Source organism: Pocillopora verrucosa, chromosome 7 (genome assembly GCF_036669915.1).
Source record: "Pocillopora verrucosa isolate sample1 chromosome 7, ASM3666991v2, whole genome shotgun sequence".
Taxonomy (NCBI): Eukaryota; Metazoa; Cnidaria; class Anthozoa; order Scleractinia; family Pocilloporidae; genus Pocillopora; species Pocillopora verrucosa.
The window spans coordinates 6,474,051-6,495,822 of record NC_089318.1 but is presented as its reverse complement, the minus strand read 5'-3'; the positions used below and the strand labels follow the sequence as shown (position 1 = coordinate 6,495,822).

Genomic DNA, 21,772 nt, shown 5'->3' with positions numbered 1-21,772 from the left:
TACATAATAAGAAAAGCCCGTAATAAACCAGCTGATGCACTAAGATCATTTTTAAAACTAGAGGTAAATCGTCTATTTTACAAATGAGTGGTTTTCTTGAATAGGCCATTGTTTAGTTTTGACAGCTATTGTAATTCAAGGTAATTTAGTGTTAACAACTGGGTTGAAAACGTAAATTAGCCACCGTAAAGGGTAAAATAGCTGACGTTTCGAGCGTTAGCCCTTCTTCAGAACGATTGGCGAAGGGCTAACGCTCGAAACGTCAGCTATTTTACCCTTTACGGTGGCTAATTTACGTTTTCAACCCAGTTGTTAACACTAAATTACCTGCTATACTCTCCCACCGACGCAGCACCACAGTTTCTTTAGAAACTTACCCCTTTATTCAATTGTTATTCAAGCGTTGGTTGAAAACACTAGTGTCGCAACCCTCGTTCTCAAGTAAGGGAAAAGGCCATGGGAACGAGGTTGATGGTATTGAACTCGCAATGCTCCATTTTCGAAAGGAGCCTGGAAAGGAACTTACTAGCAAACAAACGAATACTTTATTTATCGAGGGTGAAATACATTATTACCGATAGCCCGGTAGTTTACATAATGGCCCTCAACAAAAACAAAACACAAAAACAAAAACAATCAAAGTGCTCTGTGAGCAAACTCGTGAATTGACACATGATTTTTTGGATTACGTTTAATGTTATCTGGTTTAGGAAATTTTGTGGTTGATTGTCATATCTAGAGTACAAGCAGTAGTTCAATGTTCGCTGATTTAGCAAAGAAACAAAGTAACGTTGGGATAAGAAGGCATTACAATTGAAATGATCATGTTATTACATTTGACAAGGGTGGATGATGTCATGTGTTTTAAACGTATATCATTTTTGTTTCTGGTTCAAAAGAAAAGGTTGGAAGTAAATGTGGGTGAAAAGTGAAATTTACTGTCTATCATTGTAAAAATTAGAAAATCAAGGCAATACTGCCTTAATGAAAACATTAACGATTCCCTCTTTATCAAATGAGACAAACGGGAACGAATTTTGAGTGATATAACTAAGCCAAGCCTGCCACCGTCATTTTGGATCTCCGCCTAGGTAGATGTTAGTCACGTGCTGCGCAACGTATAGTCAATAACTAGATAGAATTTCATTTCAGGCCTATTTATCAATTTCGTGGTGGATAACATTCGCATTTTAGTACGTAATACATATTTTGAATCTTCAAATTGTCTTGAAACTTAAAAGAAAATTGTTCGTTAAAAATTCACTGAAAATCGGTAGCTAAAATTGTTTGTTTAGGTGTTATTTGATTTGCGTGTTAACTTGTAATTTCGTCAGTCGCCGGCATCTTCTGTTGCTTCACACTGGAAAAACACACGATACGAAACGTAATGATCGATTTTGTCCTCAATCTTACGCCATAACAGAAAAAGCTTTTGAATATTTGTAAACTCCGTGCGCTTCGCAGTAAGTGATATTTTTAATGAATCTTCGGATTGTTTTCAAGTTCAAGGATTGTGAATTAAAATTTTATGAAAAACGAAGGTTGTTCTGTTATTTCAGTGTGAATCCTTGCATGCCTGCCAGTCGCTGGCGCCGCTTTTTGAAACTAAAACGAAAAAAAAAACACTCTTTTAAGATTATCATGGGCTTCTTTTTCACCCCACCACTATTCTTAGCAACAAAGATCGCCATTTCGTTTGTTTATTGCTCGCCAAAATCTATCAAATGCACTCAAAAGCCTAAAATCGAAAAAAAGCTTACAGGAATCGACCAATCGAGCGAGCGAGCGAGTGCTATTCCTTACATCGTATCTATAACTCGCTCTTGCGCATGCGCGCAATTCACGAGTTCAAAATCATACTGATCCTACTAATTATTACATTTCCAACTAAATTATTAAAATTCATTCTAAAAATAAAAAAGTCCGACAAATCTTAAGATGTTCTAGTAAAGAGTTTTCTTTGATAAAATTATTCTGTAGCATTTTTCTGAAATTTGAGTGGGAAATTATGTCTCTGTATGTGTTACCTGGGTTATTCCATAGACGACATGCACTTGAGTGGAAAGTCCTGAGTTTCTTTTACATGATGGTGTCAAAACGTCTTTACAGATAGCATATCTGGTGCGATAACCATGTGTAGACCTAACACGTTTAAAATATGAGGTGAAAGATTCAGGACAATGACCCTGGCTAACTTCGTGTAGCATAAAGAGTTTTCTAATGCATAAGATGTCATCTATAGGTAGCCAGCCTAGTTTATCAAAAAGTTCTACGGAGCTGTCATTAATGGTGGCATCCAATATTAATCTCGCACATCGTTTTTGTACTTGTAGCAGCCTTAGAAGGTTTTCAACAGAACAGTTACCCCAAACATGACGACAATAATCAAGAATTGGCTTAATGAGAGCATTAAATAACATTTTTCTGCATTCAACAGTTAAATAGACTTAAGCTCTCTAAAGAAAACATATTTTAGAGTTCGGCTTTTTTTATTAGATAGTCGATATGTAAGTTCCAAGAAAAATGGGGAATCAATTACGACACCAAGAAGTTTTTCTCCGACTGATTCCTCAAGTCTTGCGATCAATCAATCAATCAATCAATCAATCAATCAATCACTCTTTATTCTTCCTGAGATAAAAAGACATATCTTAAGTTACATCAGCAGTTAGGAGTCTAAAAATACATATGACATACTGTATAAAATAATAGAAAGATCAAAGATTATATTTAAAGATAAGCCTATTTACAAATACATTATTTTGCGTTGTCAATGAAAGCTCCGATGTAGTTATTTCGCTGTGATAGAGTTCCTTAGCAGTACCAATAAGTAAGTGCTTGGTCTTTTTGATGTTAGGCTGCATTCCATTAAGTTTAAACCAACTGTTTGCTTTACTTATTTCCGTATTTAGTTTGTTGTAGTTCGGTGTAGTTGGCCCCGCTCAACCAATAGTTAAATTTTGCGCGACTAGTAATTTTAAAACTGCGAGAAATTGTGGTTGTCGTTCACCAATTTTCCAAGTTAAAACGGGTTCTGTTTCAGAAAAGATCCATCTTCCATTTCCCGCTCTTAGGTATTTGGAAGCCAGTTTGAGTTATTGAAAAATCGCTTTTGAAATCGGTACTCATGCCAAAAATATCCGTTTTTTCGTCATTTTCAAAGGCTCAGGAATAGTCCTTATACTTTCTCAAACTTCTTCTTTTTAAGCTTAAATCTAAGATTAACCCTTCCTCTTCAAAACCTCGCTCTTGGGTTTCTCCCTTGTTGCCTCTGGCAACTGAAAAAGCGATTTTTATCAACGCTGCTGCGCTAGTTTCGGCCCTTTCTTCTCTAATTATGGGCTTTTCAAGGCGCGAGTGCATTCAAATCTCCCGCTTCAGTGTTGATGAATAATTAATGATGTCCAGGTATTCTTCGCGATGTGACTGATCATTTCTTCTGGTCAATTTTCTCCAAATTACAGCAATTGAGAAAAATAGGTTTGTGACTCCTGTCCATGTCTTGAAAGACTCGCGATCGATTGGATTAATGACTTCTGTTAGATCGTGCAAAACTCGCGAATGTGTTTATAACATCTGTTAGATCGTGCAAAACATTGTGATATGTTGTCGGGGACTGGAGCACACACTACGCTATTATGTAATCGTTGGCTACGGAAATACGTCAATTAACCGGAAAGTACACACCCAATAAGTTGTCAATCCGAAGCAATGTGATTTAAGTTAGCCTTTGACCGTGATCGTGCGAAGACCTCGTGAAACCTGTGACTGTTCATTAAAGTTACAAAATCGATTCTGTGCCCTTCTTGGATACTGACTTCAGTGGCCGGAGAATTCCAGGAAAGTGCGCCCGTTTCCCTCTCTATCTTTCTTCTTTTACTTATTGCTTTCTTTCCTCTTTCTTTTCTTCTTTCTTTTTTTCACATTTTTTCCCAAAAATGAAGTATGGGTCAATTCTAGGCCTGTCGCGATTGTGCTCGTAGAATGCGGGGGACTTGCTCACCGGAATGCCTAAAAGTTGCTTAAAAAATTGCCAAAAATAAAAAAAAAATGCTACCTAAAGTTCTTGATATTTTAGCATAAACGTACATTTAAAGCTTTATTTTTCGTTATTCGCAATTATTGTTACCACTGGCCAAGAAATATAGCTTGAAACTTGGCTTTAAATAGTTGCTAGCAAATATGGGCGAAATTTAAGGATACTTGAGTCTAACAGGACAAAACGCGAGGTTCATTCAGTTGACGTCTCGCCGAACGTCATATGAAATATGAAAAGTCATATGAAAAGTCATTTCTATGAAATCATCGACTTTTTCATGCTTTATAAGTGCTCTAAACCTATGTTTTTCTTAAAAATTGCTCTGAATAGCGAAATTGCTGCAAGTTGCTAAGTTGCTCCAATCGCCAAAAGTTGCTCAAAAGTTGCTCAAAAGTTGCTCAAAAGTTGCTGTACACAATTGGGACAGGCCTAGTCTAATCTCGTACCATGACCTTCATTGGCCAAGCGGTGGAAAAGTTCCTTCATTTCAGATACACGGTAGGATCTGCGTACAAGATTAGTATCGATCATCTGAAAGACTATAGTCAGTGAGTAATCTTGTCATATTTTCATTCCGATGTTTGGTGGGATCAGGGAAGTCAACAACACAGCAAATCTTTGCGTGGAACCGTCATTTTGTTTGAGGAGCACGGGCTCCTTTCTGGATAGCGGACGTTTATGCTCCACAGTAAATACGTCATGTATTTAGGAATTATTGTCCCCAATACATATTGTGTCCTATGCTTTGAAACGCCGACATACCATATAACCATCCTCAGTACAAGAAAGACAATTTTTATGGCGGGTAGGGAGGATTCACCGAATTCACGCAGATGTTGCAATTGGGCATGGATGGTGACCACGGGGGAAGGATGGGTGAAACTCATCGAGACGGTAACGACTTTCTTAGCGGCTGTTCTTACGCTTAGCTATGAGTTCTATCGCTACCGGACGGGATACAAATATCAAATCGGCATAGCCACCTGCGCGTTCGTCTTCCTGGTCCTGTACATCATTATCAGAAGCTTACGATGTTTCGAGAAGGTGCCACCGATGCTTGGAATGATCGGATATTTTCTTCTCTCGGTAACCTTATTCGTTGGCTCTGGAATTGTGTTCCATAATGGCAACATCTATATGAAAGGGGAAGTAATGATTGGATCAGGTATTTGTGGCTTCATAGCTGCTAGTTTGTTCGTTTTTGAAGCGATTTATTATCTCTTTGTCTTCGTTAGTCGCCGATCACCTCCACGCCATGATTATGGAGAAACTCTAACTAGAGAAAAGCATGGTCCAGCGGCTGTTTAGCTAGAGCTGATATAAACAGAAGATCTGATGCATACAGAAAGATGTTTACGCTTCGATTGAGACACGAAGTTAGTTGTTACGAGGTAAAATCTCACAGCAGAATGTTGTATATTATTTTAATTTACCTACTTGAGACACAAAAAGAATAAATTTGTGATGTCTGAGAGGAACAGAGAAATTTATCGTGGGTTTGATAAAATCAAGCTTACCTCTATGTCAAGCTTCAGTTCATTATGTTAAAAGACAAAATTAGCATTTGGCAAGACAGGTGTTTTTTGACTTCTTTGAACGTTGAAAACGAATGGAAATAATATATTAGCATAAACCTTACTGTGATTGTGAATTAACATGGTGACAGATGTTTTTGCGTAAACTGCGATTTGCGGCTAGATGTCAGTATAGTCCCATTGTGTTTCTAAAAAGATGATTAAGTGCCACTCTCACGGTCCTCTCGACTTCCCGTCGGAAAAAAGTTTTCTTTTATTTTTTGACCATGAAAAGGGTTTAGGACACATGTTTCAAAAATAGTTTAGTTGTTCTCCAATTGTCTATTTCTGCGTCGCCACAAGCCACAAATGATTTTTAGCCAGACCACCCCCTGTGGACAGCGATCGAAAGTGTAAATTTCAAAGATTTTGTCCAGCACGCAGCAACTGCAACAATGTAGCTCACGGAATTCTATCTCGCTACAAGTTACAAGGTGTATTCAGTTAGTTCACACACAAAATAAGGAAACTTCTGCTGAAATATTTTTCATACCGGCGTGATCAGAGGAGACCCTTCTCTTCGACCTTAATTTGCATATCAAAAATTCACTACTTTGTACGAAAGAATTCTCAAAATGCAGGCGTTAATCGGGCTGAAAAAGCATATCAGTGCATAGTTTATACACCAATGAGGTCACGGATTGCCATAATTTTCATGATTCTTAGAATTGACCAAGATCCCCTTTTGCGCAAGCGTAACGACCGATCACGTTTACGCAACGTTTTAAGACAACTCGGCATCTAATCTCCATTCAGTTGCTGTGAAAACCTAAAATCCTCAACGTAGAAGATAAACGAAGTTTTGACAGTCAAAAGGAGATCTTGGTCAATTCTAAGAATCATGAAAATGATCTTTGATACGAGTGCAATTGAGCAAACACATGGATTTGCGTTGTTTTTAAGAAGTTGGTAGATGGAAGCTAGAGATAAGGTTTGAGGTTTACACTTTCGATCGCTGTCCACAGGGGTGGTCTGGCCAAAAATCATTTTTGGCTTATGGTGACGCAAAAAAGAAAATTGGAGAACAACTAAACTACATTTGAAACATGTGTCCTAAACCCTTTTCATGGGCAAAAAAAAAAAGAAAACTTTTTTCCGACGGGAAGTTGAGAGGACCGCTCTTAGCGGGAGCGGCACTTAATAACTAAGAAAATGACCCTACCTTATAAAAATTGATCCCGTACAGGAATTTCCTGGAAATAACCCTCCCAATGCTTTACCTCTATAATATTCTCGTTTTTAGGCTAAATCCATGTCGAATTCCCGATCCAGAAAATAGTTTTTAAATTTTAATTTAGCACGTTCGACACCTCTTTTCCTTACAGGTGACTTAAGGTGTAAACATGTAGTGCTTTTCATCTTCCGCACTAAATTTGAATCAAGTTTAAATTGTAATGATAATACCAATAAAGAAGGCATAAACCTATCATCCTCTAGCGTCTTTTTTTGTCTTGCGTGTCGATCGTAAACATCATTAGATCCCAGACTCTGTGCTTAATGGTCAATGTCTTTCCCAGTCTTTTCCCTACCAATGTTGCGTGCCTTGCATATCGCCTCGCACTTGGCTTAGTTTTTGTGCCTAGGGCCAGGCCGTGGCCGTGGCCGTAGGCACTATGCTATTGCCGTTCGTGTAAACAATAGAAATTATAACATAGCTAGCAGAGCCGCGCAATCAAATTCAGTATGCGTAAGCGTGCTCAAAATCTCGATAGTGCACGCTGATAGCGTGAGCAAATCGCTTCGCCAGAAATTTAAAAATAAAGAATTTTGTATTTAAACTGCAATAAAGTAAAACTCGAGCTTTCAACAGAAAATTTGAAATAAAACCTATTCCTATTTTGCTTAATATTTCGCTTACCGCGAACAATCACTTCTGATATTGTTGGTCCGTTTTTCGCGTCGGATTTGACGCACAACTCCACCGGCTATGTTATAAAACAATTGGTTCGTGCTTTTAGTTGTGCACTAGCGAGTTATGGAGCACGTGGGAAGTTTGGAGAGCACTCAAGAAGCTAGAGTTGCCCGAGGCAATACGCTTCTTTCGTGCTCTCCAAACTTCCCACTTGCTCCATTTAACAAATAGATTCCACTTACCGCAAGCCTGTACTTATTCAGCTAGCTAAAGCAGTTACTTTTGTGGACCTTCCTACTAACCTGGCTTCAACAGCGAGTTCATTGATAGATGTTTGTTAAGAAGCCTCATGCTTCAAGCTTGACAAAAAATTTTGGTCCCATTCCAGATGGCATCATTGTCCAATGACTTCTCCTAGTTCCCTTAAGTTGGAATAATGAACATTTTTAATCATCTAATTATGAGCTAGACTGATTATGATAAAAGCATGTTATCCTCCTGGCACTCATTTGAAGAGCATGATCTATGTAAAAATGGCCATGTTCAGAACCTTGGAGTAAATGGTACAAAGGGCCTTGATGGCAGTATTTTTTTTCTGTTTTTTAGCTGGAGTTATACCAACTTGGAAAGAAAAAACTCAAGAGGGTGATAAACTTTACAGGCTCTGGTTTGTTGTGGACTCAACTGGGTCTGTGTATTCTGCATTCTGTAGGTGCCAGGGTGAAGCTGATCAAGGATGCAGACATTAAGGTGAATTTTTGTTTGAACTAGATGATTTCTTTCAAATCAAAGAAATTCTGTCACGACTATGTATGCATATTGGAACCCCTAGCCAACACCTACACACAAACCTGTCCCTACATCTGAAAAGAAAGTTTCCAAAAGCCCTTTGATGAAAAAGAAAAGAAAAATAACACCATGTGATAATTCCTGGATTGATTCCTTTCATCCTAGACCCATCAAAGGTAGAAAGGAAATAACTCAAATAGAAAAATTTATTTTGCAAAGAAACTTAGAAAAATTGATTCTTGTTCTGGTATTCTTGTTTTTTTTTCTTACCATTTTCCCCAAACTATGATGAGAATGAACATTTTTCTTCACATTTTGATAATAATATATCTCACTTGACCATATTATCTCAAGCTAAGAATTATGTTAAGACAGATTTTAATAAGATATCAGTGGACAAACTTTCAAATTTTGCTAAAGAATTTCTAAAAGCCTTCACCTTTTCAGACAATGATAGAATGGTTATAGACAAAGCAACTATGGCACAACACAAAAACAAAACCTGCATGAGATGAGACACCTTTTAGTCATGGAGAACAAAATAAAATCTATTTACACCTGACTGAAAACCTTAGAAAAAGATCCTCATACTGATATATCACTCACTATTAAAACTTTCACTGAATAAAAAGAATTTAAAGAAAACCAAGTGTATCCTGAAGCCATAGAACATGTTATAAAGGAAGAAGAAAATGCAAAATGTTACAACTCAGAATTCAGTGAAAAACCACATTGTTCATTTGATCTTCTGGAGCCAGGTCTCCTTGTTAGTAGCAGTTATTTTTGGATAGGAGCAAGTCTAAATGGTATTAGAAAATTTCACTGTTGTAACCCTTCAGTAGAAGAGATAAAATCTCCATTTAAAGGGAAGGACCTTGACCTTAAAATTGCCTTCCTGCTACCAACAGTTAGTGGAGAAAAAGATGAAAATGGGAATTTTTTTTTTGACAAAAATCATCTACATTATTTCCAAGTTCAGATTGGCATGGCAATTTCAGGTTTCAAAACTTGCCATTTTGTTACCAACACAAGTAAAGGGATATTTATTGTTACAATTAATTTTAATGATAAGTTTTGGGAAACTGTTGTAGCAACAGTTTACAAGTTTTACTGTCAGCAAATAGTTCCTTCTTTCCTGATGGAAGCCTTACCTCATGACAATTTTCACACAAAAACGTTATCTCCAAGTCAAGAAGATCAACAAATTCAGTAAATAAAAGTTTTTGCTTCTGCAGTGTGCTCCTTACTTAGTGCTTCTTTGACATAAATAATTAGTTAAAGCAGCATAAACAAAAATAATTCTATTCAACATTGGTTTTAACAAAAGAGGAATAACTCCTCAAAGAATTCTAAATTGCTTCAATTTCAAAATGTTTCTTTCAACACGAGTTCTTAGTGATGCCACACGACTTAATCTTTCTTACTATTGGGGGAGTACAATCTCAATTCCAACGTGAGGATGAATATTTTGCTTTTCTGGGTACCTTAGAACCCCACACAACACAGTGATCGCCGCGAGGCATATTTCCAATATTTCTGTTAACGAGCTTAGAAATGAGCCAGAAGTACACAGCACACTTATTTACAATTGGCAAAGCTGGAATGGGTTATATACTCGCGATTATTACTTAATTTCGCAATAGGTAAACCTAATATGCCATAGAAGAATTTTATCGGTAGATTTTAGCACTTAAACTTACACTTTCCACGTATCAACATTGCTTTAATCCTTTTCTGATAAAATGGCTGCAAAACAGCGCTGAATTCTCTGAAAAATTGTTTTTGGAAGCCAAATCAATTTTCCGCCATACATTTCTTTGTAGCAATTTGCGTTGCTAGCCCCGTGACGATCCCAGAACCCTTTGCGTATAGCAAAGGGATCCGATTGCTAGCAACTCATCCTAAATACATCTTAAATACAGGCCAACATCAAAACCTATCGAGTTTGTTTTCCTTATGAACGTAAAATTTGGTGATTTGCAGCGTTGTGTTGGATGCAGCGGCTACGAAACGTACAAAGTTGTGAAAGGCACGTGCAGAGCCATAGATCTTCTCTTGAAATCTTTTTTACTTTCAGTGCTCTTTTTGCCATCGCCGTAGCAGTTCGCTTTATATTTACCAAACTAACCTTGAAAGATGGTTCTTTTATTTGCAGTAGCTGATTCATCACCGCATTCCACTTGGCTCCCCGAGCTGGTGTACCCTTTTTTGTAGTGCCATCAAAAGGGTTATTGGCGATGATTTCCCTGACAAGAACTTTATCATGTTCTTCGGTCCAGTACATGCTGTTAAATACAATTGAGAACCTACCTAGATTGATCCAAAATCAACCTGAAATCAAATTTAACCCATAACATATACATACCTGCCCGCCAATAAATTTAATTTTTTGCGTTACTTTTTTTGGTCTCAGCAATTGAAAGCGAATAAACTACACATCATTTAGCCGGAAAAAACGGAAAACGATGCAAAGATTCATAAGTAGCGTCTGACAAAGATGTTCTGGCTAGTAAAGTAGTTAGCTTTTGTGCGGCAAGCCACTTTAGTTCGAACGGTAAGTTTCAAAGGCCTGCTGCAAATTTCCTTTGAACCGTTTCTCAAATACTTTTAGTGATATTAAAAAAGAAGATTTCATTTTTCTCTAAAGAAAACACAATCACGTTTTCAGACATAAGTAACTAAAATAAATTTTATCGCAAGGAATGAAGATTTCATAGTTGATGTTACTACTTAATTAACGAGTGTAAAACACAGCTCGTGATAGGTCACGGAACAACTGCGAAAGTAACAACACACTGAGATACTTACGGTGATGGCTTTTTGCTGACTGGTTCAGGAACCAACTAAAATACCGAGGTACACAGAAAAACAAATGCAAAAACAAAAAGTGATTTTGCCGCTGTCGACGTGAGCACGACGCCGTCACGCACGATTCACGCAATACATGCAAACAACTTTTATCACTCATGCGCATGCGCTGTTCGAGAAAAATACTTCCGGTCAGCTGCGTCCTCGGCCTCGCTCGCCGTCCTGGATCTTTAAGTCCCTTTTCCTATAACTCAGCCTTAGGGCCTCCTCACGCGAGCCTGAGTTTAATTGTAGCTCGGAGTTGATCACCGTAACGTTTCTTAAATCTCTTTACAATTTACACGAACCGAGTCTGCTCTTCGAGATTGAGCCGGGAACTCAGTTTAATTCGAAGGGGAAGGGTATCATGAGGAAACGTTTCGAGAGGGATAATCGCTCGAGTTCGTTCTATCTATCTTATTCGTCTATACTAAACAGATGAACTGAAAGCGAGAAATTTTGCCCTGAGGGTCTCAATGGGGTTAACTGATGGCCGTAAAATGGTAACTGAAAATTGTGGCCTTTCGGCGTAAAAATTGACCGGCAAAGTTTAACGATTACACAAAGAAAGGAAGTTAACTGTCGAAGCCGGAACCATTCTTCTTTACCGTGGCGAAAGCTTGCTGACCTGAAACGGATCATGCCATCCAGGGCGAAGAATGCCCATTGGTCAGGGACGATAAACTGTCGTGAGATTTCATTCATCCTAATAAACAAGTTTTATCGAGTGAAAATCTTTTTATTCAGTATCTAGCTGTGCGTGGTTTGTTTTGTTCTGTAAAGCAGCCACTAAGACTAATCGGGTCTCTGTAAGTATATTATCTACGGTTTTTGAAGAACTATCTGTGAATTGACGTTTATCAAAAACTAACAAAATTATACCACTTAAGAGACTAAAGGCATACAACCAGACTCTTTTCTTTCCTTGCGAAGAAAAGCTGTTCGTCCAGTTGACAAATTTACGTGGTTTGTAGAAGTTAACTCTGCTAGCTGTTTATCTTCGTTAACATTTGTTTCAGAGATATATTTAAGGAGAAGAACCAATAATTTTGAATCAGTTTGAAGGTGCTTCGAGTCCATACAAATTCACCACAGGAATCTCGCATTTCATGCAAATTATGCGATTATTTTCAAATAATTTTCGAGATAGGTGGGGATTTTTAGGAGAAATTTCGAGGTTTTTTGAGATAAAAATGAGATTTGTCGACATTTTCTGGAGAATTTCCCGATAGATTGCTGGGTCATTTTCGAGATTTCTGTGTCCAGGTACTTTTGTATAACTCGGCGGTCTTTTCTTCAACTGTGGTCCGAAGGTCCTTGTTCTTTTTCGTCACCCTTGCCAATACATCACTGGCAAATAATTTTGTATTGATCATTTCTTCCAGTCAATTTTCTCCAAATTACAGCAATTGAGAAAAATAGGTTTGTGACTCCTGCGCATGTCTTGCAAAACTGGTGATTGCGTTAGTGCCGAAGTTATATTAGATCTTGCAAAACTTAGCAAATCAACTACATTATTCTACTGTTTATAACCTAATTGATCATGGAAATGATGTTCAAGTTTACAATGCTCAATCGAAAATTTCTCTATATCTTTGATACAATACACTTGTATTTCTGGCTCTCTGAAAGCTTATAGTTACCAAAAAATCCTTCCTCCCCAAGAATACTTTTTTCAATTCAGTTTTACAACATAAATCTTACAAAACGGGGTGTGTTATGCGGCCCTTCTCCAACCTTTCTCCGAACTGTACCATTTCAATCATGTGGTTCATGGTTCATGATCGAGTGAATTTACTTTAATGAACATCAACGTCTACGCGTTTAACACGAGACTAGTTATAAGCCAAATCCTTTTCAGTAAAAAACAAAAAGTTTACTTGATAATTGTGGTTAATTATATGAGGAAATTATGTATTTCCGGGTATTAGAACGTTACGATGTCTTTCTGGGTGGTAATTCAGAGCAAATCGAAGTTTGCTGATAAAAAAAAAAGTTATTCTAGATTCTCCAAGCTGGGATCTTGATTTTTCCATTCAAAGTTAATGGCTAGCAAAAAAAAATATTACTGACTCATACTAGCTGGGCAGGTACTGAATAGCATCTATTTTTTCCCACGAAGATTAGTTATTAACCAAGTATCACCCTTCAGATCTCATTTTGCTCTCCGAGGAGGAAAGAAACATGTTTTGAAAATTTGTTCCTTGAATCCTCAGTGAGTTGTCTTTGTCTCAAAATGTATTGAATGCAATGTTCGCCAGTTCAGCATTATTGATTATGATCTGGTTCGCGGGAGACTGTACCCAAATGGCCTTAGGCAAATCATCTGACCTAAAGCTAGCTCGTACGAGAATGAAACAAATATTTATTCAATTTAGCAAAGGTACAATACTGTAACATCAAGTTGTACCAGCAGGAACGTTAAGTATATCGCACCATTATTTATATTACGATTAACAATAGTATTGCTGTAAGTATTATTAGCTCTGTAGCGTTGTACATTGTTAAGTTTGGTGGTATTTTTAGTGCTAATAGTGTTGCAAAAATTAGTCTAAATCAATATGATAGTACCACATTTCATTAGCGCTGAGATGTCCTAAGGTTTCCGAGTGTTTTGAGCAGAGTAATCTGTTGTACTTGCAAACAGCGAACCTACTAAAGCCGCCATTCCTCGAGCCGATGAAAATTGTGAAATCCTGTATACAAATATGAATTGGTTATTCAAAAGGAGGCCTGTTGATGCTGAATTTGTAATCATTACAACGCAAATTGTACACAATATCAAACATGAATAAATATTTAGGTTTGCAAGACGAACCTTCGTCGAGCTTGCGTTGGTCCATGGTGAGAAAAATAGAAAAATATGAATGTTGACTGGGTTATCATTGTCTCGCGCAAGGCCTGCCTCATCTATAAATAATAAAATGCACTTGATCAATATCATTTTACCTTGTCTGGAGAGACATGTAGTGTAATTAACCAAATCGATTTTGAATAAATTACATCCATAGCAACGGATTTTCCACCTAATTATGAGGAGATCTGCTTGGAGTAAAGTAGAATAAACTTATTGCAGCTTATTCCGAATAAATATTGACAAAATCAGGGACGGATCCCGTGAAATTATCCTCACGTGCCTTGTAAGTAGGAGTCACGCTTACTCTGTATGACTTCCTGTACCGTCACGTGGTCTAAAATGAGCAAGAAGGCGACTAACCAATGAAAAGGTTTAGATTTAAAAAACAAAAATCCCAAAATTCAAAATTGAAGCCTAAAAATATTGAATAAATATTGCAAATGAGAGCCAGAAGATAACCTGACTTAATGTATCAGCTTAATACACCAGCTTATATAAAATAATAACGGAAAAGAAAAGTACAAAAAATTACGAAGACAGATGAGCAAACAGGAGTGCCTGACTTATGAGTAAATTTATGTGTAATTCTGTTCAGCGGTTATCCTTGGTTCGCTCATGCGGGGGAATTTAAATAAGGCGCACGCGCTCAAACTTCCAAGCCGAGCATAGCGTGCACCATTCAATAATATTAAAACTTTTTTTATTTGTGTCCGCTTTCTTTGAAAAGCGAGATTTCCGCCTATGTTGTATGGTAGACATGCGAATAGATGATTCCACGGTTACTCCCACTAGGGAAGAAGTCAAGGACATGATTTTGACATCTAGTTCAGAGACAGCTTTGAACAATTCAAGCGTACAAGCTCTTGGCTGTGGAAACAATTGGTTGAATGGCATTAAATGGCCGCCTGAACAGCACACAAAGACTACGAGTGACCGAAGAGAAGATACTACCTTCAACGATTTAAAGCTTAATCCCTCCTTAGTTACTCACGGTGGAAGGGTACTGAAAAAACCTGCACGTTATATGGAATCCGACTCGGACGAGGGAGCTAGTGCGCGAAGGAAGTTTCCTTCGGTGAAGAAAAGAAAGCGTCTGCTCTCTGATTCTTCGCGTCCAAAATGTAAAAATGGTAGAACAAAGTCTCTGGAGAAAGATTCTTCTGATCTATTTTCGAATCATAGATTAAAACTCCTGTCCTTTAAGCGGCAGAACGGCGAAAGTTTAGACTTGAAGAACTCGTTGGACCTCAGATCGACGCTTGGCGTGGTGAGTTCTTTGTCAACATCTCCTTCTCGCACTCAGCCAGGTGAATCTGTTTGCGTGAAAAGCACGACAAGTGAGCTGCAAACGGAGTCAGAGAGTTCAAATTCCTTTGAGACACCTTTAAAACGCAAAAGAGGTAGACCTCCGAAAAATCTAACACAATCTTTAGATAAATTACATTCAGTTGACATTCGTTCGAATTCGCCACATGGCAATTGTGAAACAAGTGCCACGAAAGCATCTCTCGCGTCACCTTCAACTTCAAAATTTGGTAAGAAAAGAAAACGGCCGAAAGGCATACGCTATTTGCAGGAGAGTTGTTTGTCGTCGAGCAGCGACGAGAATGAAAAAGCGCCGTCAACTCCCAGGAGAAGGGGTCGACCACCGAAGAAATTGTCGAGTTGCGAAACAAAACACAAAATATTCAGGACACCGAATGGCGTTAAAAAACCTAGGGTGCGGCCGCATTTGAAAGCTGTTGACAAACTTTCGTTCATGAAACCTTCTAAGAAATCGCTGGACTTAATGCTACCTTCACCGGAAACGTTCGTGACCGGGGTAAACTCAAAGTTTGTTGGGGTTAATGGCTGCAGGATCCTCTCGTCTGGGAAGGAGGTTAAACGCAAACGTGGCCGTCCACCAAAGCCGAAACCCGAGCTTTCTTTTGAATCAGACAATATTCTAAGTGATGCGTTTCATTTTACTGGAGAAGACGAACAGAGCGATGGTTCTCCGACATTGAAACGTAAGTTGAAGAAGTTGAAGTTTCAAAAAAAGCATGACAAAAGACCTCTTGGAACTTGTGCTCTGAAGAAGAGAGATGCTACGGAAAAACTCAAACGTAAGGTCTTGAATAAAGCCAGAAAAAATCTTCAGGTAAGAGCTCAACTTAATGTGTCACAATCTGATTGTGAGCCATTGATGGAAACTAAACAAAGTTCTGAAAATGTCCACAAACGTAGAAGAAGAAACAAAGCTGATAGAATACTTGGAATGAGAAGAAATCTCTCTGGGACATATGAGTATCTAGTTCAGTGGAAAGATGGAACAAGTTCATGGGCTCCATCAGATGAACTCTCTGATTATGAACTAGACTTTAAATGTTTTCTTGGGCATGACTACCAAGACATGACAGTTGTAAACAGACTGGCATACAAAGCATATTGGAAGGAAGACTTGATCAAATACCATAGGAACCAATGTGAGATTGACAAATTTGTTGCAACTGATGATGTGCACTTAGGGCAAGTCGGCTCAGGAGAGCATTACTTAGATGGACAAATTGATGATTCTGATCCTTGTCAAAAACAGTACATCTGCAAAGAGGTATCAGTGCAAAAACTCCATGATTGTGTTCATGTAACTATCAGCCGTTCGTCCAGCAAGAGAAGCAAAATCAATCAAAGAATTGTGGACTCCCTCACTCTTGTCATGGAGGATGCTGCCGTAGATGAGTCACAATTTGTTATTATTAGTGGCTTAGGAGAAGAGACTTTCTGTGGGGTCAATCTCAAAGATTTGACACAAGTTCCATGTGAGGAAGAGCCAAGACATTACAGAAGAGATGTGGATAAAGTCAGGTATGTTAGATACCTTTACTATAGCTTGTAATTTGAAGCTGTAGACCCAAGGATTTGCAATGGTATAATCTAAGCAAAATCCTCATATGGTTTTTCCACTTTCACCTGGAAATACCTTATACCTGCAGAATTTTTGATGTTCAAAGCATGTGAAAGCATTCTGCCGATGTTGTCCTATCCACAAAGTTTTATTACATGCTTTTCAATTGTTTGTTGAAATCTAAATATCAAAATCCTTGACTTGTGCTCATGCTTGATGGCCTCAACAGTAAAAAACTAAAAATTTTCAAATGTGAATTCTTGTGGAGCTCATGAGTTACAAGGTGGATCACACATGCTTATTTAAGTAATCCTTTGGCATGTACATTGGGTAAGGTTTTTGTAACAAGGTTATAATTATATCTTTCAAATGCTAATCAGCTCATGTAAATAGCCACATAAAAGGTATCCAGAGCTTCTCACATAAAAATTATCCAAACTTTAACTCGTAAACAATTTCAGTTACTGCAGCAACTGATTTTGTTAATGTAGAAATAAGGTTACACTACCTTCACTCCCAAGATTTTATTAGTATTCTCCTTCCTGTCTGCTCTACAATTCTCAGGATTCTTACGATTTTTTGATTTGGAGAATTTGAGTATTGAATCGTATAGTAATTGCCTAATTGATATTTCTCTTCATCTCTTTATTTTTTTGCATGGATTTTGTCTTGATATTGTAATGAGAAATTTATCTTAGTCATTTATGAGAATAGAAGGGTTGAAAGCAACATAAGTACTTTACTCCAGTAACAAAAAGTTGTTTGAAAGAGGTTGTCCACAATTATTAACATTATGGCTTTGCCTCCATGTGAAGATCTCAAAAAGTAATCTGGATATCTGACAATAAACGATTAAATTCATCAAACAGTTGCCTTGTCCTTATAGTGACATTTTCTCTTTTTGTCCTGAAATCCCAAAGTCAAGGATTGGTGACCTAAAAACTACCCACCATATCTTTTGGGGTTGTCTGGTGTACTTAAATGTTTTTTTTTTGGTTTTTTTTTTTGACAACCTTTTTCAAAACAGTCCTATACAAATGGACCTGTCTGAGTTCCCTATGTTGCCATGGCGACAAGATCAACTTCATATACATATTACTACTAGCATGTGATTTTGTCAGCATCATTTAGTTTTGACAGAAGTTATAGGTACCTGTGATATCCTCTTGAGGATAGCAGCATAGAGGTGTTAATTAAGGCAAATTCAAGATAATTGGGTTTTATCTACAGATTGAGTTGGTAATGTGAATTGGCCACTGTGAAGCAATTCTTAAGCTGACTCTATAGTTGTAATCCCTTCATCATAGTCTGTTCTGGGTTAAACAAAACTTCAAGACAAAGAGTTTAGGGTTTGCAGGAATTAAACAAAAACTGAATAAAAGGATTAAGTTTCTAATGAAAGAAACTGTGATGCTGTATCAATGTGGGGTTTTACAAGATGATTTGGTCCTATCAGCCAAGTTAATTATATGAATTGGCCACTGAAAAGAGATTCTAAAGGTGATGTTTCTAGCAATTGCATTTCATCAGAGCAAATTGTTGTTGCTAATATGTTGTTTACATTTTATCCTGTTATAGATATTTGGTACAGGTGCTAATCGACTTTCCCAAGCCAGTGGTTGCAGCTATCAAGAAGCCAGCCTTAGGATTGGGTGCAATGCTTGTTTCTCTTTGTGATTTGGTTTGTGATGAGGTGGGTGGGTGAACAAGGGTATTGTTGTTTTGCATTTCAATCCTTAGGATGTACATTATTGAAATACTGAAAGACATGTAACAAGTAAATGTTTAATGATGATGGTGATTATCTCTGTTTGTTGGTTCTAATGTTTTCACTGAATATTTTTTCTGGACTCTCCAAGTTTCTGCCCTTTATTCTTGAAACAGTCAGCAAAGAGCTACACTGTAGATGTGCAGTTGGGAAAATTAGATTGATTATTAATTTTTCAACTTAATTTCCTGTTTTGCAGGCTTCCCTTGATGAGCCAGTTGCTCTTCAGAATGTATCCAAGGGACGTGTCCCTTACAGTTTTGCAAAGCTTATGGGACATACTTTAATAAATGAACAAATCCTGATTGGGCACAAAGTACCCACCTCTCAACTTGATTGTCTGCATTCAGCATCTGAAGTCTTCAATCACGCACGCTACACAAAAACAGTTTCAGCCTCACTCAAGGCTATGAGTCTCCCCAATGGAATGTCTTATGATGACTGTTTGCAGACACACTGTGCTGCAGACTCGCTCTCAGAACTGGAACAACAGCTTCTAGAGGAAGAGAAGAAGGCGAGGAATGAATGCATTGACAACATGAAAGCTTTTTGGAAAGAGGTACATTCTCCACTTGACGTCTAGGTACAGCCTCATTTATGTTAAGTTATTGGGCAAAGTTTTCGTGTGGTCCTTACTTTGGTGATATAATATAGAAACTTGTTAAGTTGTTAGGATTTCACTGATGCATGTTGTAAGTGTTCTTGATACCTGCTGCTGTATTGTTTTCATTTGCATGTGTTAGTGTGCTATGCTGGCAAAAAAAAAAAAAATCGATAATCCACCCATAACTTTTGCAACTTTTTCATACCACTCTGAAGCAAATGAAAACCTATATCTGCAAAATTCTTTTCTTGGTGTGTGTTGAATATTTTTTACCCAAATTACCACATCAAGTGTCTCAAAAACCTTTTTGCAAGACTGTATTTCCACAACCAAGAAGGCAAAAACTATATTAGTTTTTGACTTTGCTTTTGCAACATCCATCAAAGTAGAAATTTTGATGTTGTGTTTCGTAAAAAGGCTAGCTTGTAAATCTAGTGATATACCTCAGAGCCATTGTAGAAATTAGAATGACATGTCTTATGAAAACAATGTGTTGAGTATTTGTATATTTAAAATTTTTTCTGGAAAGTCAAAGGGGATGTCATTTTGCTTCATGCATTATGTTAGGAGAAGTTGCTAAGCAAAATATGGAAATAAGTATTTGTCGCATAGCGTTGCATAGCAAAGAACATGTATTGTCTACCACTCCAACTCTACTGTCAACTCTCTCTAAACCAGATATGCTGTTCATCCTTGAAAAAGAAAAAAATTAAATGGGGTATTGCACTATTGATGTTTCAAGTCAGATTGTACTTTAAGCTTAATTTGCAATATCTAGAACTGAAAACAATAAGGGGAATTTTTAGTTGTGGTATATATTTTGAGGTAGATTTCTTTATGTCCTAATTACCACAAATTGGAATGTTAATAGTTAGTTTTTCTGAAGGGGAGAAAACCAGTGTACAAGGACCACATCCAACAAAAAACTTAAAACCCACGTGGCAAAAGGTCTGGGAATTAAACCTGGGACACAAGTGTGGAAGTCAAGTTGTCTCACAACAGCTTCCCATTGTACATGCAAAGCAAGAAAAGTACTCTCCTGCAGGTGTTTGTTATAACCTGTGGAACAGATGCCTCAAAGAGAACCCTCCCCTCCCTCCCCTCCCTCCCTCCCCTCCCTCCTCCCCCCTCCAGCAACTGTGTCAAATTAGAGAGGGTTGACTGCAATGTGTGCATCAAGGCTACCATTAGTTGAAGGCTTATTTTGGCAAGTGCATAGTATTCCTCCCTTTCAGACTGCACAGACATGTACAAACTGAGATATTTGTAAAGTTATCGTTAGAAAAGTTTCAAAGTGAGGTTAATATATATATATATATATATATAGATATATATATAAATAAATATATCCATAATTAGACCAAAGTGAAATCATCAGAGTTTTCCATACATGCATACAGATTATAAAATTGCATTCACACTTGCTGTTTTAATACTGACTAGACATTGATTCCAGATTGGAGCAAATTAATTTATGAAATTTAATTCTTTCTTGAAATTTTCAAAATGCTGAACCCAGTCCAGCCAAATCTCACATTATTTCATTTTGTAAGTCATGTGAATAAAACAAATTAAGAGTGAATGACACAAGTGATTTCTGCTCTAGTAGCAAACAAATTAAGTTTAAAAAAATCTTCTTTCTTTTATATTCTAAATTTATGGAAATTGGCGACAATAGATTCTGACAACAGTTTAAGTAAACTTGCTTGTACTCTTTGTTTGAGTACTATGTTAGAAATCGTTCATTACAAGAATCTATGAACTTTACTCTTTCACAGGTAACATAGCAACAAGAAGAGAATTTACAAACTTTAGAACGTTCCCTAGTTTTCAAAATATCCGAGTCAGTTATTAATAATGTTACAATTTTCTTGTTGCACTAGCTTTCCTGAATCGAGTCACTAATTTTTGAGCACTTGTCATACCCACATCAAAAGGTAGTTTACACTCATTGGCCTAGGTCTTCTGAATCGAGTTATCATTTCTTAGAACTTTTTGTACCCATATTAAAAGTAGTGTACTTGTATTTAAGCCTAGTGCTGTATTTATTGTATGCATAGCTTTGCATTGTCCACCACTCACTGATCATGGCAACATGCCAAATTAAATGTATCTATATTTTTGTGCATTTTGTGAACTGTTGTGTATAGATAGGCTTTTGATATTATTGTTACCAAATGAAAAGTTGAAGTATTAAAAGTAAAAGAAACCTTCCTTGATATTGTTGTTTTACTATATTTCACTCTACACCTTTATATCACTATGCATATTCTCAACACTGTCCTATATACATTTCCTAAGGTGCTGATAGGGAGAATTTGTTTAACAATCAATGGATTTTTTAGTCAGTGACCAGTTCCTTTGTAACTTAAACGTGTGATTCAGGGTTGATATAGGAAGTAATTAGATGCTAGTCCCTGGTAGGAGTTGAGGGGTTACCTCCCATAAGTGACCAATACAAAATTTCTCCTCACAACATCAATGCAATGTCAAGAAGGCAAGTGATAAGAATAAAGAAAAATATGAATTAGGGAATTTAAATTATCCAATACCAAATT

At 37.3% G+C, this 21,772-nt stretch overlaps 1 protein-coding gene across 1 annotated transcript; it reads left to right on the top strand.

Moving 5' to 3' along the window:
- The first annotated feature begins 14,634 nt into the window (after positions 1-14,634).
- LOC131799652 (uncharacterized) lies at positions 14,635-21,433 on the top strand. Its single transcript, XM_059117352.2, has 3 exons — positions 14,635-16,802; positions 18,421-18,535; positions 18,810-21,433. The coding sequence occupies exons 1-3, from the start codon at positions 14,707-14,709 to the stop codon at positions 19,191-19,193; spliced, it is 2,595 nt and encodes an 864-aa protein (XP_058973335.1). The 5' UTR covers positions 14,635-14,706; the 3' UTR covers positions 19,194-21,433.
- The last annotated feature ends 339 nt before the right edge of the window (positions 21,434-21,772 follow it).

What these genes read in the sequence shown, in the direction of transcription:
- LOC131799652 (XM_059117352.2), top strand. Translation starts at nt 14,707, where the DNA reads ATGGTAGACATGCGAATAGATGATTCCACGGTTACTCCCACTAGGGAA. An exon ending in AGAGATGTGGATAAAGTCAG is followed by an intron (nt 16,803 to 18,420) that starts GTATGTTAGATA and finishes ATCCTGTTATAG; the next exon opens with ATATTTGGTACAGGTGCTAA. An exon ending in GTGATTTGGTTTGTGATGAG is followed by an intron (nt 18,536 to 18,809) that starts GTGGGTGGGTGA and finishes CCTGTTTTGCAG; the next exon opens with GCTTCCCTTGATGAGCCAGT.